General features: G+C 42.4%; 1 protein-coding gene across 3 annotated transcripts in view; it reads left to right on the forward strand.

Moving 5' to 3' along the window:
• Nucleotides 1–15,569, forward strand: part of PHYHIP (phytanoyl-CoA 2-hydroxylase interacting protein) — a 266,939-nt gene that overhangs the window by 92,799 nt on the left and 158,571 nt on the right. For all 3 annotated transcript variants that reach the window (XM_069213960.1, XM_069213958.1, XM_069213959.1), the window contains exon 2: nt 133–308. In XM_069213960.1, coding sequence (XP_069070061.1) covers nt 144–308 — 165 coding nt within the window. In that variant the 5' untranslated portion in view covers nt 133–143. The remainder of the gene's footprint in view (nt 1–132; nt 309–15,569) is intronic.

A 15,569-nucleotide genomic window follows, 5' to 3' on the forward strand; every position in this document is an offset into this window, starting at 1 on the left:
TTTCTGTATCTTGATATTGGCCCCATCTCTAGGTTCTGTTTTTATCACTGAATTGTGTGTTCTGTTATTGTCAATTCCCTGGTTATTTTGGTTCCCCTGCCTTTGTGACAGGCTCTCCTTCTTGTCTTACAGAGTCTCCAAAAATGGCGCTCCTCTCCACCCCTCACAGCATCCACATTTCAGACATCACATGTGACTCCTTCCGTATTGCCTGGGCCATGAACCAAGGAGACCTGGACAGAGTTTCCCACTTCTTCATCGACTTGAACAAAAAGGAGAACAAGAACTCTAACAAATTCAAGCACAGAGTGAGTTCATGTGGTGGCGGGTATCAGGCTGGTGGGAGAAGATGGGAGGTAGATGGTCTGGTGCAAACAATGAAGAAAAGAAGCAGTCCATCTTTGGTGTTCCCTCTGGTGAACACTACTCATGGTCCCATTGAATAAGGCTGTGGTTAGACAGATGTGCTGAAAAAGAAGAGTGCACATTTTTATGTATGGAGTGTTAAAATACCTTTAGACATGCAGAGAAGGAGCAGCAAGGAAAGAGGAGCAGGTGAGAGAGAAGAGTGAGGAAGAGTTCAAAAGAGGCAGTGCTGAATGGAACTCAATATGGATTTCATAGTATGTTGGTGACTTGGAAGATTGGTTTCAGGGATGGATTGGCTGTCCAAGCCAGTCATGTATCAGCATCACCTCTCAGCCCCACAGCCTTGCCTAGGACTGGCCACAACAATGCTGGAAGAGTGTATATGCCGATCTTGCACATGCCTTCTGCAGGCACAGCAGAGCAGAGGCCATGCCAAGCACAGTGTGCAGCTCACTGTGCTCTGGGCATTGTGACTGTTTGGATGCCCCCATATGCCATAGCCTACAGGGAGTAGTCATAGCAGGGGCCTTGACTGTGGAACAAATTCCCCCAACAGGTTCCAGTGTTGAGTAAATAATGCAACGTAGATGTGATAAAACCAGCAACAGAAGTCACAGTGTGATCATCTACAGCATAGCAACAAACTAGATGGGCGGGGGACAAATTCATTTAGAAGGATGCACAGCGGTTGCTATGAAGAAGAACGATATAAGATAGGTTGGGCTGGAGGGATGAAGGGGATTGGGACAAACAAGGAGCCACGCTCTAGAATGACAGGGCTCTAAGGAGACATTGGGTGGACTAGGTACAGAGGTGTGACACCAAAATAAGTATAGAAATGTACAACCTACATACATGGAACCAGACGTAGAACAACTATGAAACAGGAAAGAGACCCATATTTTACAGAATATCTGGGTCTGGTCATTGAGTCTTTACATCTGTATTTCATAACTAACAATAACTATCAGCTCAGTCATCCACTCTACATGCGTCACTGCAGTAGGGGATTTCATTTTCTTCAGAATACAAAGTTTAGCTACAGCTAAGGACTTGGAGAACCATGCCCTCCTATGGGCGGTCTTTCCAGAATTATCCAATATATTGTACAGGACCAAGGAGGTGGAGGATCAGAAATGGAACCTACATGTAATCTTCATAGACGACCATGTTTCGGGCCAATACATGGAAACGTTATGCAGGAACAAAGGATGCATACACTGTCACTGTCCAGTTGATTACAACCTGAAAAAGAAGAGTTTGGTAAGGTTAGTAGCCTTCAGCTTGTAGGAGGAGCAATGCTAATTGTGGAGTCTCTTATAGTAACTGTATTTAAGGGGGGCCTTCATAAACCCCTATCGTGCAGGGATAAGAGAGGAGACCATTCTTTATTGTAGTATTCAGAGTCATTCTTGCTATCTTTATTTTAGTGAGGCAGCAGTCAAATTGATTCTCTCTTCTATTGACAGCCAATGAAATGCTTCTAACACTGGCTTTAGTTTGTAACATTCTCTCAGATTCAGGCAGAGTCTGATTGGCATTGCATATTTTGATCAGTTATATGGGAAGTCCAGTAAAATATCGAGAGTAGACCAGCCATGTCATTACCATAGGTCTTGTCAGTTTTACACAACTGTTGAGTGGAGTAGGGGAAAAATCTTACGATGCAGGAACTGCTGTAAATTGAAACCATCGACCACTGAGTTGGTTTGTATTGACAAAGACATCTCAAAGTCCAAAAGAACTCCCAGGTTTTATTGCCTTTGAAGTTGTGGTTAATGGCTTACCAGATCTGTAGCAATTTGAATGGGATGGATTTCAGATTATTTCAAACAGTTGGTTTTAGCTGCAACAACCAGATTGAATGTGCATCTCCTTGCAATCTGAAATTATATCCCAGGTTGTTTTAGTATCAGCAGGTGATATTGTGGATCTAATTCCTATTTGTTGGCTATGATTAGTGAGGAAAGAGTGAATCTAATTTAAAGTTTTCCTGGTGATTCCTACTTGCCTTGATGTCTATTCAACAGTACTGTATCATAATTGCGTCATAAGCAACTGAGAAGTCAAATAATAGTGGAACCGATTGACCATCTTCCTCCAATAGAGTAAGGCTTTTCTCTCAAGTTGACCACTGTTGTTTTGGTATCTCGAGGGTCTGAAACCTGACTGGTGATCTGTACAAGGTGGTTTTGGTCCACATAATTGTCCTTTGTGACTTTCAAGTACTTTCTGGGGAAAGGCAGGGGGAGATGATGCGGTAACCCGTCTAGCGCCAAAGTTATGGAGTTAAAGTCATTTTTCCCGTGCAAAAAAGGACTCTATGGTCTTAGCGCCATATTTATCCCACTGTGCTAAAATCACGCACAAGGGGGAGGAGGGGTGAAGTAATGGTGCAAAGCTTGCTTTGCACCATTATTTAATGCCTGGGTCAGGACAGGTGTTAGGGAACCTGTGGGCATGTTTCCATAGTCAGACACCATGGAAAGAGCCCACAGGTGCCCTTCCCTGGCCCCAGGGACACCCCCACCCATACCAAAGGGACACCGCAGGATGGGGGACCCATCCCAGGTAGGTCCCGGTAAGTATATTTTATTTCCCCTCTCGGGAGCCCTAACCTGGGACCCCCTGCATGGCACTGGCCCCAATGGCCATGTCCAGGGGACATTTGTCCCCTGGGCATGGCCATTGGGGTGGTGGGCATGACTCTTGTCTTTACTAAGACAGGAGCAATGTCCATGGGGGTTGTGCACCAGGAAATGGCGTTACTCTGCCTAGAGGCAATTCTTTTGCCTCTAAACAGTATAGTGCCATTATTTGGAGCACAACCTCCGGTTCCCCCTTCGCCTCCTCCACCCGGTTAGCGTCATACCAGGCATTACTGCTGGCTAGCACCATTGCTTAAACATGGAGCCCGGCCGGCACCCAAGAATGGCACTAGCCGGAGCTATACTTTTACACGCAAAACTGCACTAATGCAGTTTTGCGTGCAAAAGTATAAATCAGGACCTTAGTCTTATAGAGGTGAAACATTAATCACACTTGTGAAGTCAGGGATTATTATGATGAGCTCTTTAATGCAGGTAAGAGCAAAAAGATCTGATAATGAAGATCTGATGTTTTGATTGCAGCAACTCTTCCTGGCCCATCATTTTGAATGTTGTGATTGCTGCTTGTACAGTGGTGGGAAATAGGAGGCAAAGGCGATGGGATGGGACAGTGTGTGGGGTTTTTACATTCAAACAATACCTCGAAATCATTGCAGTGTTGAGAAAAAATGCAGAGGGTATTTTCCAGGCTTCAGACTCATCATCCAAACTCGGAGGTAGCTCTAGAGGACGAGAAATGAGAGCATAATTAGTTTGCCCTAAAGAGAATATTCCAGCCACAAATGTATCCACAGCTTGTAATATGAGGAGCGGTCAGAGAATGTATGGCGTTCTAGAGCTGGAGTGACAATGAGTGATCCAGGCATTACCGTGGGCATGACTGAGATTACTGCGCTATCCACTGCGGAAGTTCTTACAGTGCTCCAGATCAGGGGTCAAGTGCTTTGCATCACCTAAACACCAAGGGTGATGGCGGAAGGGTATGAGGTTCCTTGGCAGAAACAGGTGCAGAGCTTTAGTAACGTGCTCAGCTCAGTACTGTGTGGCTGACACTGTTATTGGGAAATGTAATTGCTCATGACTGTAAAGAGCTGCTGGTGAAGTAATGAGAGGGTAACTTAGGCGTGGGCTGCCACAGACTGTGGTGGAACGCACCCTTCCTCTTGAAGTCTAGCTGACTTGACCCCTCCCCAGATGTGTAATATTAGTTAGTGATGATGAGACAAAGAATGCTGAATCTGCTGCAGTACTGGAGTCTCACAGGCCCCCAGTCAATGAGTCGGGCATTAGACGGACTTCTCATATGTCAGTCTCCCACTACCTAGGGCCATCCTCGTTTTAGGCCTCTAGATGCCGTTTGGAAGGGGAAGGATTTGAAACTGGCAAAATTATGAGGCTTTCTTAGTGGGGCAATGTGGATACTAGTTTACCTATTATGTAAAACGATAGCTAGGACAATATCCATATTGCCCCAGTGTTCAAAGCACCCAGAATCAGGGCAGATTCCACGATGCCCCAGTATATAAACAATACAAATCAGGCCAACCGATATCTCAAATATTAAAGGGCCAGGCATAAACTGCACATCCAGTCCAGGTTTTTAGTTTATATTCTGGAATTTATATTTCGGTTTATCCCACTGTGAAAGCTATATTACATACATACATACATTCCTGTTAGCTATGCCTCCAAGGTTCATGTGTTTGGACTGGTGAGAGGGAGGTAAAGAGTGGCATAGGTGTAGGGGGTTTGAGGTTAACACCCATCTGTCTAAAGATCCCTCAACAATTCTGGCTTTTTGGTCAGGAAGTTACTTTCTTTGATATGCAGGACAAAAGCTGAGTTTCACAACTTCTTTATCCCGCTTCCTAGTCAGTCATAACTTTTTAAAGGTATTAGAAATTACTAGGGACCCCTAATGCACAGTTCAATAGACATTGCCAGTCTTTAGCGCATATGAGTAGTAACTGTTGGTAGAGATAATACTTCTCTAAATAGGGAAGGCCCTCTTTTACACTTTACTTGTAATATAAGAAGAATTTGGGGAGTGTGTGGTACCTTACATTTCTAATTTGTATTCTCATATATAATATTAATGTCAATAATTTACAACTTGAATTATGAAACAAATAATTATTTCTTTCTTCGTCTTTTTTATGGCCTTATAGTGTCACATCTTTACATATAGATTTTGCAACATCATAGTTCAGTCAATACTTGGTTCACCCTTTCAGCCAGTAAGCCTGGGGCTTTCTCTCGCCCTAAAACCTCAAATTAGAACCTGAGAATCCCGTACTTCCCTTTCAAGTGGTTGACTGAAGCAGTCCATGCTACAGTTGTTGTGGTGCTCTCCTGGCTAGTCAAACGCGAACAAAATATCCTTTGGGGTACCAGCTTTTCACCACTGTAGACTATGGTGGAATCAAAACACTGCCATCATGCTTCTACAACAGTCCGTACTTTTCAGTGACTGGATGTGGAATCAGCATCCATGTTCCTGAACTGGCCTGTCCAAGGTGGGGACGATGACTTTCAGTGGCCTCTTTGCTCCACATGAGTTAGCATTGTTGAGAGTTGTTGTCTACAGAAAGGAATCTGAGGATTTGAGGAAAAAGCTGCACAACATAAGAAAACTCCAGTTGACGTGGGTTAGAAGGTCCAGAACAGAGGATCCGAAGGAGTAGGAGATTAGGAGAATCCATGCCCAGTCAGAAACCAAGAGGTGACGCTTAAGGATAAAAGTATAGCTAACACTGAGCCAATTAAATCAACAGTTAAAGAACCAACAAACTGGAGCTTGAGACCAAGTTAAAAAAAATAGGGACAAAAATTAACAATCTACTCTTCGATTACATTGCAACACAGTTAACAAAGGTTTTACCGCTCCTTTTGTTTTGTCAATTAGGAACAGGAAATCAAACATAGGAAGTAGATGCCATGTTGGATTAGTTATTCTAATGTAAACACTAGAAACAGTCAGGCGTGTTGGAATGAGAAAACAGAAAGTTCCAGACATAGTTGGGACGTGCCCAAATACAGGCAAATCGAACCTGTCAGACTTTCTATGCTTGCATTTCAGTCCATCACAGCCAGTTCCCTATACCCCCATCATGTCAAGAAGAAAGTTCTGGCTGTAAGGAGTCTAGGGCGTGCTGAGTCCACATTGGAGGAAATGCCCTTCTGACTCCAAGGCTCACAGAGAAAACCCAAGGCTGGTGCCCACAGGTCAGGAGGGAGCGGACCTGGCTCTCAAGCAAGGCTGGGCCACTTAGGAAAAAACAGTTCTTGCAGCTCCAAACCACACCACAGTCGCAATCCTCTGCCCGAGGACACATGCACAGCATCTTTCTAGCTTGCGACATTCCCCTAGCAGGAGGTCCCAAAAATACTAGAGCTAACATAGCACCAGACTTTCAAGCATTATATTGGGTCAGATTTTCAGATGGAGCTCCTTGTACGTCCTCTGCATTACACAGCATGCAAGACCAGCTTTTCTGCTGTGGGAGGTTCACACATAATCACCAGAGAAGAAACATCAGATCAAGAATGCTGCTTCTTTGACTTTGAAGAGGAACCAAAAGAACTTCAAAGTTGGTCCCTCCTTTTCCCTACAGACCGGTAAACTGTGCGACTCCCTCCCAACCTGAATATGAAAGTTCTCAAATCACCCCGAATTTCTCCTTAATGAAGCTCAACTGGCTGCCACGTACAAACCTGTAGACTGCTATGAGAGAAGGGTCCTTGAGCATACCAACACCTGGTAAATTACCTTCTTAATGCACAGTAGGGGTGTATACCAGAAAACCATACACCCAAGGACTACTCAATAGAGCTTTGGATTTAAAATACACTAGCCAATGGATAAGCATCACAAACATGCCTACATGCAGCACCGAGTATTCAGTGGTTTGGGTTGAACATCCCTCTGAGACTCATTCACAACACCCAGTGCTTCCCACTTATGGTCACAGTATAAACATAGACTGTACCAACCATGTATACAAGCCTTACTTGAATCACATTGTCAAGGACTGCACTGTGTTTGAGTGGTTGCAATATGCTATGCAAATGCCAAGTACAGTACCGTAAACACTAATTATGAGTTAATTATTTCCTTTTTGTGGCTGTAGGTGTATCTAACTATGGCTACCTTCCTCCTAAGTGTGAAATTGGGGTCATCCAATGCATCAAGTTAAACCTCAAACACAGCCTCTCCCCATTCCTGGAATGGGCTGTGGATGGTTCAGTATCTTAAGCATTTTCCATTTTAATTGATACAATTCTGAGTCTATTATACATTGTATTTTCTTTGCTTCTTTACTAAAAATCCACACTGCTCCAGCACATTCTAGAATTGAAAGCACAGGTCCTCTGTTACACTTGCCATTTCCTCAGTGTTGATTGTGGTCATGGTGCCTGCCAATACCGCCCACAGAGTTTCTTTAATGTTGCTTGGCAACCATTTTGTTTGTGCCGTCTGATTCCACAAGCAGTGCCGTCATCGTGCCATCATTTCCCTGCATGCTCTCAACTACTGCAGGCATGTGGTGTGTGCCAATAGTACACCATCTGTCACAGCACCATGTGACCATCCCAGCCTCATACCCGCTGTCTACACTTTTTCAAATCTCCTTGTTGTGTGCTTGCTGCCCTTGTTCAGAATGTTACGTATGTAACAATGGGCATGTTGTATGGGAATCATAGTGTGATGCAAGTAGGCCGATGGGAGAGAGAAGGAGAAGGTGGAAACAATATGTTGCTTTGCTGCTGTATTCTCTCTTCAGGCAAAAGAAGGACAAATGTCCTTCAAGCAGACATGTGTAGCCGTGTCTTTGCAACAAGTTCTGATGCGTTTCCCTGAAAAGGAACCTACATGAGAGGATTCTTGTACACCTATCTTTTCGACTCTGGAAGATTAAATAACTGGTAATTACATTACTGCGTGCTCACGTTTTTTCATTATTTATAGCAGTACATTTTGTGATTCAGGGACACATCTTTATTCACGCTACTACTAGATAAAAGTTAGCACTTTATTTTGATAGCGCAGCAGAGACAGCGATCTTCCATTGGTCCTGCTCCTGTCGCACCACAGGAATTCCAAAGATGCTGGTGCGCAACTTCAACTTCTAGAGATCTGCATCTCTTGCCGCGTCATTGCGCAAGGTCACGTTGCATGACCTTGTGTGGCACTATCTAGGGTGGAAGAATTCCTGTATGGTACACAGGCACAGCCATAAGGAATGTGCAGTATCGGCACGAGTTGCCTGTGGTGAATTTTCCTGTGCGGTACACAGGCACAATTGTGAGAAATCTAAAGTATTGACACTAGTTCCCTGTGTCCGAAGAAATATTACGTGGGTCTTGACTCGTTCAGCAGGGAAAGGAAAACGTTGAGATGAGGATTCCATGTTTCCGACCTAGAATTATTAGAACCCTCCCACGGAGGATAAGCATATAATGTCAACCATAGGAATATTATTAATGGATATTGGCAGAGTGTATGCTCAATACTTTGGTTTTACCTGTCATGTCACTCAGGATTGGAGTATTTTCATGGAATGTTTACCTCTATTGCATGCACTCTACTGTTGCTTTTAATGTGGTTGAGGTGAAGCATGGACAGTGGACTAGTCCAATATTTGTGAAGATTGGACACAGAACAATTCCACTAAACTTAAACATGAGAGCACAGACTTTGACCATTAGTCCTCCTCATCCAGTTTGGCCTTCTGGTGCTGAGCCTACGTTAAAAACGGGGGAGTGGAAAGAGTACTTTTCAAATTATTTAGCAGCAGTGGATGAATCTAATTTAATGTCTGCAGACAATAGAAAAGAGTATTATTACATTCTCTAGGCCCTCAAGGATTGAACATATATACTCAAATAACTAAAGCTGTGGTTGTGGGGGGATGTTAATGTTTTAATGTAGAAATTCTGGATTTAGATGCCCATTTTAGATTAAAAGTTTGGAGTAGCATACCAAGAGATAAACTTTCCCTATGTAAATACACGAAGAAAGAATCTGTATATGAATATGTTGTAAAATCAAGAAAGGTAGCAATGGTTGGTGTACTACAGGATGATCTCATTAGAAACCAATTATTGATGCATGGAAGCAATCCTGCTATTCAGGAACGTGTGTGGGTCAACAGGGATTCTGCTTTGGTTGATGTATTAACAATTGTATGTAAAGCAGAGATCTCTAGCAGATGTGCTGTAGCCTTGAAACAAGAAGCTAGAGAGTGTGAGACAGTCAATAAACTTCAAAATTGAGTGGAAAACAAAACTTATATAAATTCTGGAAAAGACAAGAGGAGAGTTTAAGATCAAGCTAAATGTTACCGTTGTGACAGTAAAGTGCAGTAAAGACTCAGCATTTAGCAAGAATTGTCCAGTTACCAAACAGACATGCAACAATTATGGCATTGTTGATCATTTCAGGGAAAGTGTCCAGGAATAAAAGAATAGTATCAAGTGTGTTTTGAGGATGTGAGAGATGTGATTGAGAATTCTTCTCAGTGTGAAGATGACAGTTGAAATAAAATCTTGAGCCTTGGTCACAATTTGGTTTTGAATGTTAATGGCAATTTTTCAAAAACTAAGACAGAGAGTTGGATGACCACTGGGGGGTACCATTAAAGATTTTTGAAGACTTTGGTTCACTGTACGCAATTATCAGTGAAGAATGGTAGAAATAAATCTTGTTGATAGAGTGGGGGGAGTGTTATATATTGATCAATATGGAAAGGTACAGTGGTGAAAGTATAGTTATGGTTGGTTTCATATGGTTCACTTATAGATTCAAAAATAGAATGACTCGACCTAAGATATATGTGGCTGAAAAGGACCAACTTTAGGGTGGTGTGATCAGAAAATCGTACTTATTGTGCTGGAGCCGAATAGTTAAGCCCAAGTGCTGGTAGTCGATGATGGAGTACATGTGGGTAATGACATGCTGGGTAAATTCCTGAAAGTATTTAGCAGAAATCAGGTGACTCTCATAGGATTTGGGCACAAGATCTTATTAAAGGACGATGCACATCCTAAACTACATAATATGAGAAATATAGCTTTCCTGATTCGTGGTGAGGTTTCTAAGGTGGAGAAACTGTTTTTTTAGGATTAATTGAACCAGTATAGGTGTCCAATTGTGATTCTCCTCTGAACGTGGCCATACTTAATAATATCAAGATCAGGTTATGTGTTGATTTATGTCACCTAAAAACAACATAATCATTCAGCAATTTCTATTGCCCAAGATACATGAGATGGTGACTTGCGTTAAGGATGCCAAATTGTTTTCAACCATTGACCTATCTTCAGCATGCCATCAAATTTATCTTTGCTTGAATCCAGAAAATATACATTTGTAATGCCAGCGGGGCATTTTCAATTTAAGCCCATGCTGTATGGACTGGTGTCTGCGAAAGCAGTATTTCAACATTTAATTTTTTTGGTAAGGAAACAAACATGATGTTTTCCCAAGATGATATTTTAGTATTTGGTCATGCCACATAAGAACATGATGAAAGAATGGTGAAGCTATTAAGTATTCTGGAGTCAAATGTGTTAACAGTAGAGGTTTCAAAGTGCAAATTTGCAGAGAACACTACCACATATCTGTGACATGTAATAGTGGAAGATGGAGTGAAGCCCAAACCATCTATTATGAGAGCTATTAATGATGCATCGCACACACCAGCAAGGACGATTTGTGTACATTTATGGGTTTAGCAGAGTATTCTACTGAATACATTCCAACTTTTCTGAAAAAAACGTATCACATGAGACAATTACTAAAGGGCAGAAACACATTTGAGTGGTCAAACGAATGTGATGAAGATTTTCACACTATAAAAACTGCTATTGAGAAAGCACCTGCTCTGAAATGTTTTGATCTGAATGCTGATAGCCAGCACTAAAGAACTGGGTGCAGTTTTATCCTAGGTGGACAAAAGTAGGAATAAAATTGTTATTGCTTATTCCTCAAGAACCCTTCCGCAACAGAGAAGAATTACCCAATTATTGAATGTGAACCTTGGCGTGCGCATGGACTTTGGATCAATTAGGGCTTTTGTTTGGGGAAAACCATGTACCATTCGCTGTGATCACAAAAGTTTTGTTAAGATTTTAACAACAGAATGCACAGTAAAAGCGTCATCTAGAATTGCTAGGTTATCCATGCAAGATTATGATTACAAAGTTGCGAACATACCTGGAAAAGATAACGTTGGAGTGGATGTTCTATCAAGGATGCCAAAACAAATGGAAGAATGTGAGGATGAACAATGAGGGTGGCGCTAATGCATGGTTGTGGTACTCCAGCTGTTAAAGTAGATGAGTGGAATGTGGAATTTAAAAATGACAAGACTATGCAGATACTTGTGAAGTGTTTAAATTATGAATGGTCAAGGAAAGACTGTATGGATGATGCAGTTAGGCCTTCCTGGAAGGTTAAATCAGAGTTGGCAGTGTACAGCGGTTCGCTTTTCAGAGATGAAAGGGTACTTCAGGCGCCTACTGTGTAATTGCCAGGACTAAATCTGCTGTGAAAAAGTTATTCTAGTGGTGTGGTATGGGCCTGGCCCTGGAAAGATTTGTGAGAGGATGTCATACTTGTTCAAGGGCTGATAAATCATTAAAGACTTTGGGACCTCCTATGTGTAATGGTTCAAATCACCAGAATCTTTGGGAATCTGTAGCAGTGGATATTATGTGATGAGTTCGGTTTCCAGAGAAGTATGATTCGTTTTCATTGATTTGTTTTCTAGGTGGCCCATTGTGAAAGTTGTAGATAGGGCAGATACTGCTCCTGTTTTGAAGTTTCTTGATGAGATTTTTGTTTCGAAGGGTATACCAGCTACCATTTTAAGTGACAATGGATTTGAGTTTATGGGGGTCATTACAACCTTGGCGGGCGGCTTCGGACCGCCGGGCGGGCGCCAATGCGGCCGCACTCCCGCCGCGGCCATTAGGAGATCCCCGCTGGGCCGGCAGGCAGAAACCTGGTTTCCGCCTGCCGGCCCACCGGGGATCACGGCCGCAACACAGGAGCCGGCGGTGTGGCGGCTGTGCGACGGGGCAGTTGCACCCGTCGCGCTTTTCACTGTCTGCACAGCAGACAGTGAAAAGCTGCAGGGGGCCCCGCGACTCCCCTTTCCGCCAGCCTTTTCATGGCGGTTCAAACCACCATGAAAAGGCTGGCGGGAGGGGGACTCGTAATCTCCTGGGCAGCGCATCAAGCAGCGCTGCCCTGGAGGATTACTCCCGCCGGGACAAAAGTGGCGGAAAACCGATGGTCCCGGCAGTGCGACCGTAGCGCTTCCAGCGCGGTCAAAATACCTGGATTTCACCGCCAGCCTGTTGGTGGTGAAATCCGACGAAACAGCCCTGGTGGTCAAAGACTGCCAGGGTTGTAATGAGGGCCTGTATCTAATAAGGCTAAACTTTACTTTGAGAGGGTTTGTGTGAAACATAGTACTACTTCATTTTATAATCCAATTATGAATGCTATGGTGGAGACTTTCAATATTGTAATTAAAGGGGCAATACAATTGGCCATAGCAAATAACAATGACTGGATTACTCAAATTGGCAAAACCCTATGGGTGTATAGAACAATGAAGCCACAGGTATGTCCGCATTTGGGATGATGAGAGGAAGGAACATTAGAACAAAGTATAACACAGGGTCTGTATTCAACACTAGAAAAGAACGGTGGTCTGGGGAAGCGGTTTGTTCAGGACTTGTGAAGGACACAAGAAAAGCAAACTATATTATGATGCTAAGAGAGGTACCAAATTGGTTAACATTAAAATTGGTGACCGTAATGCATGAAAAACAGATTGTATAGCTAAAAGAGTGCGTCAGTATTATGAACCTGTGTAAGCAGGAGATTTCTTGAAAAATGCAGTCAGATTGAGTAATGGAAAAGCATAGCATCTAAATCGGGAAGCTTTGGGACCAAGTGGGGTATGGAAGAAAGTTCAGAATGAGGTCTTTGAGAGGATTCGAAATCCCTTGCAGAATATGCCAGACCGGCGTGACACGTCTCCTGACCGGACACCGGGGGCAACGGAGTTGGCATTAAGAACCAGGAGTCAATTTCCAATCTCAGATGAGCCTAACCTAGTCTCAGAAGGGGAGGATGTGGTGTCAGACACCGAGTTGTCCGAAGAAACATTTGTTCATCCCAGCGTAGAGAATGAACATTCAGAGTCTAGTAGTGATAATACACATTTTCACGATAGTAAATGGGCAAGGAAACCACATACGTTGTTGAAATAGTATGTGCATAAACATATTTAGTCTAATGCAACATATGTTTTTGTATTCATTTATTTTTTAGATTTGAGAATATAGTCATGTTATTTGTTTTAGGAAATGTATTTAGTGTTTTCATTGAGGTTAAGAGCTATTTGTATATTTTCTTGTTAAATAAAGAGGGGGTTATGCACTTGCTGGCATTTTTTAGAATGTTATGTATATAGCAACGGATGAGTTGTAAAGGAATTATTAGGATACAAGTGGGCAGATGGGAGAGAGGTGGAAGACGCGAGTTGCCCTGTTGCTGTATTATCTCTTCCGGGAAAAATAATAATAAATGTACTGCAAGTAGACTTGTGAAGCCATGTCCTTGCAACATACTTGCCTTGCATGGCCTTACACCATGTCCAGACTGAGACTTTGCATGTAGTTGTTTGTGAAAGGCTTACTACTCTGTCTCACAGACAGTAGCAAGAATCCAATACAAGGAAGAGCCACTAAATATGAGAACAATGCTGCGCCTCACTTTTTTTGTCACCATAACTCAGTCGGTTATGTGCACTGGCAGGCAGGAAACAATGATGTCCTCAGTAGGCCTAAGTTAATCAACGTCAATAAGACTGCCTGCAGATGGCAGTAGCCATCTTCATCACTCATAATCACACCACTTACTTAGGCTCTGCCAGCAGCAAATTGGCTGTTTCTTTTTTTCTTCTCACAAACCTACTTTTTTCTGTTACAGAAGGGGTACTCTTGAGTTCCTCACTGGGCTCTCTTTGTGTACCCTTGTTATATTGTGTATCTTGATGTCAGTGCAGGCTCATGCTCAATGTAGAATGTGCATCCACATTCTTATTCAAAATTTAAGTGTTTGAAAGTTAGTAGGACATTGTCTTTATTGTGGTACAAAAGCTACACACCAGGACTGCAAAAAATCTTATCACTTTCTTGTGTGTTGGCATCAATAAACATTTGGCAATGAGGATGGTCTGCATGCCTGGTTTCAGGAACTAATATACTCTGTGATCTTTGCTGGCATTTTGCAGACTTATCGGCTGTGCGGGGTTTGGCGCACCTGAACCTTTACAGCTAGCAACCATAATTAAGATTGTCTGTAAAGAAGAATCAAAGCCATGAATGGGATAAGCTGTACACAAATCATTCTTGATTTCCAAGAACTTCTGCGGACAGGAATCTAATCACATAAACTTAGTATTGTTTTTCAGTGGTGATGGTATACGTTTTCTCTACAAAATTTTGTCCAAACTTGTAATAAAGCTCAAGTAAGCTTACGAGAGATCTTAATTTATCCTGATAGGAGGGAGAGGGAGCATCAATGCTGAACCCGAACTCAAGCAACCCAGGACTGGTTTTGCCCTTATTAGGGTCCATAAGCCTGGTATAGCTTATTTCTAGTGGCATAGTGTGCACGGGACCCACGTCTGGACATACCCGCCACATTTAGGGCATCACACTTGAGGTGACAAAAAAAGTGATGAATGGAATACTTGATTTAATCTTAACCACCTCCTATATTTCAAGCATCCTGTCAAATATGATGTTCCATACAATCAACCTCTGAGAGAGCGGCAGGAAAACAACTGCCCCTGATGCTGTCTAGCATCTGTTACCCACCTCAGTGCTCAACCGTTTTAATGGCTGAGAACACAGCCGACGTTACAAGCTGCAGGTAGCATGTGAGCTGCTAGCATGATCATGTGAGCAGCTTGAGGATGGCAAAGCTTGCCGATCTGCCATGCTCCATGACATAGCTTTCTTTTTTTTTTTACAACAAAGGAATGAAATGCATAATAAAGCTTGTGACAACTTTAAAATGCAATATGAAGTAAAACTATGTGTTACAACCAAAAAATTGAAATTGCAAACTTCAAATAATAACCTGTGAAAAAGAAACTAGACAAACTAACCCAGTAGAGACCACATTCATAATGAAAGAAACAATCAGAGGAAAATACTTAAATAACGTCTTTCGTCCAGTAGGTGGTTTACACATGTTCACTTATTCTTAAACCTTGAATAGGACTGGATTTGGGTTCTTATGACTTTGTTTCTGAAATGCTATTACCAAACCCCTTCAGATTTTTTTTATTGATGACTCTTTTCCACCTCCACCAAAAACAGTACTGTTATCTGGAGCAACTAAAAATGAGTTCCATTATTTACCCCCTTCTACACATATTGCAGATTTGGACACAACAATAATCCTAATAGGATTTCTGAATTTCACATGACCTTTCATGACTAACCTAGGTAACTTAATTCTTACAGTATCACCTATTTGATTATTAGTAAAATTAACCA

This window comes from Pleurodeles waltl, chromosome 11, assembly GCF_031143425.1.
Source record: "Pleurodeles waltl isolate 20211129_DDA chromosome 11, aPleWal1.hap1.20221129, whole genome shotgun sequence".
NCBI lineage: Eukaryota > Metazoa > Chordata > Amphibia > Caudata > Salamandridae > Pleurodeles > Pleurodeles waltl.